Source organism: Phasianus colchicus, chromosome 1, assembly GCF_987193195.1.
Source record: "Phasianus colchicus chromosome 1, bPhaCol1.hap1.1, whole genome shotgun sequence".
NCBI classification, from domain to species: domain Eukaryota; kingdom Metazoa; phylum Chordata; class Aves; order Galliformes; family Phasianidae; genus Phasianus; species Phasianus colchicus.
The window spans coordinates 197,548,374-197,549,996 of record NC_143436.1 but is presented as its reverse complement, the minus strand read 5'-3'; the positions used below and the strand labels follow the sequence as shown (position 1 = coordinate 197,549,996).

At 49.7% G+C, this 1,623-nt stretch overlaps 1 protein-coding gene across 1 annotated transcript; it reads right to left on the bottom strand.

Annotated features, from left to right (window-relative positions):
- Positions 1 to 206: 206 nt before the first annotated feature.
- On the bottom strand, positions 207 to 1,169 carry LOC116240327 (olfactory receptor 52R1-like). The gene has a single exon (XM_031610646.2). It carries the CDS (start codon positions 1,152 to 1,154, stop codon positions 207 to 209), a length of 948 nt encoding a protein of 315 aa, XP_031466506.2. The 5' UTR covers positions 1,155 to 1,169.
- Between the last annotated feature and the right edge of the window lie 454 nt (positions 1,170 to 1,623).

The following is a 1,623-nucleotide window of genomic DNA, read 5'->3' as shown; positions in this document are numbered from 1 at the left end:
GGCAGACTGAAAGTCTTTCTGCCATCTTTAATTACACAGGAAATCTTTAATTACAAGCAAAAGAAAATCTACCAAGAATGCTCACCATGTACTCCATGAACTTAGGAACTGTATTTCCAGGAACAAAGAGTCTCAGCAATTAACTGCTCAAATATATGGAAGTCATCAGTAGAAAAGGAGAACCATTTGTGACACACAGGCACAGGTCAGATTCCCCTTTGATGGAAGAGGACAACTACCTTGTTCCTGAGTTTCTTGGTTCTCAGCCCATAGATGATGGGGTTTAATGTGGGGGGCACCAGCATATAGAGGTTGGCCACCAATATATGGATGTGCTGAGGGATGCTGTGTCCAAACCGGTGGGCAAGGAATGTGAAGAGTCCAGAGACATAAAATGTAAGGAGGACACAGACATGTGATACACATGTGTTAAAGGCCTTGAGCTGAGTGTCTGAGGATGACAGCTTCAGTACCACCCGCAGGATCATAGTGTAGGACACAACGATCACTGTAAGGTCAACTCCTATTACTGACAAGGCCACACAGAGGCCATAGGCAGCATTGACTCTGGTGTCCTCACATACCAGCTTGACCACGGCCATGTGTTCACAGTAGGAATGGGAGATGACACGATGCTGGCAGAAGGCCTTCCTACGGAGCAGGAAGCAGGTAGGACCCACCATGAGGACTCCACGCAGCAGCACCAGGCTCCCAAGAGCTGCCACCACCGGCATGGAGAGGATGCTGGAGTGCCGCAGGGGATGGCAAATGGCAAAATAGCGATCCAAGGCCATGGCCATGAGCACACCCGACTCCACTGCTGTGAAGTTGTGGACAAAGAACAACTGAACAAGGCATGAAACAAAGCCAATCTCCCTGGAGCCCCGCCAGAAGATGATGAGCGTTTTGGGCAGCATGGATGTAGACAGGACCAGGTCCGTGAAGGCCAGCATGGCCAGGAAGAGGTACATGGGCTCATGCAGGCTTGACTCTGTCTTGATGACGATGAGAAGGATGATGTTCCCCAGCACAGCTATGGCGTACATGATGCAGAAGGGGAAGGCAATCCAGAACTGCTCCTTCTCCAGCCCAGGAATGCCAACCAGGAGGAAGGTGGGGGGGTGGGAGGGACCAGTGGAGTTCAGAGAAGACATGAAGCCCTTCTTGTGTCTTGCCTACCCTGAGGGCTCTCACATCCTGTAACAAGGCATCCAGCACCCTTGAGATGATGTGGCCAGCAGCAAACCCAGATTGCAGGGTGATGTGGTTCTAGAAGTGCAAGAGAGCCAGCCCTGGGACAGCTGCTTGCACTAGTTCAGGAGATCACGTTTTCCACAGATGTCCTGTCAGTTCCCACTTACAAGTATCCCTGTCTGTCTCACTTTGCCAAGTGTTTAAAGAATCCTAGAAGCACAGAATTGCTTAGATTGGAAAGACCTTAAAGATCATCAAGTCCAATGACAGCCCAATCATACTACCCTAACTCTAACAACCCACCCCTAAATCATGTCCCTGAGCACCTCATCCAAACAGTTTTTAAACACATCCAGGGATGGTGACTCAACCACATGCCTGGGCAGCCATTCCAGTGCTTAACAACTCTTTCTGTGAAAAAGTTTTTCC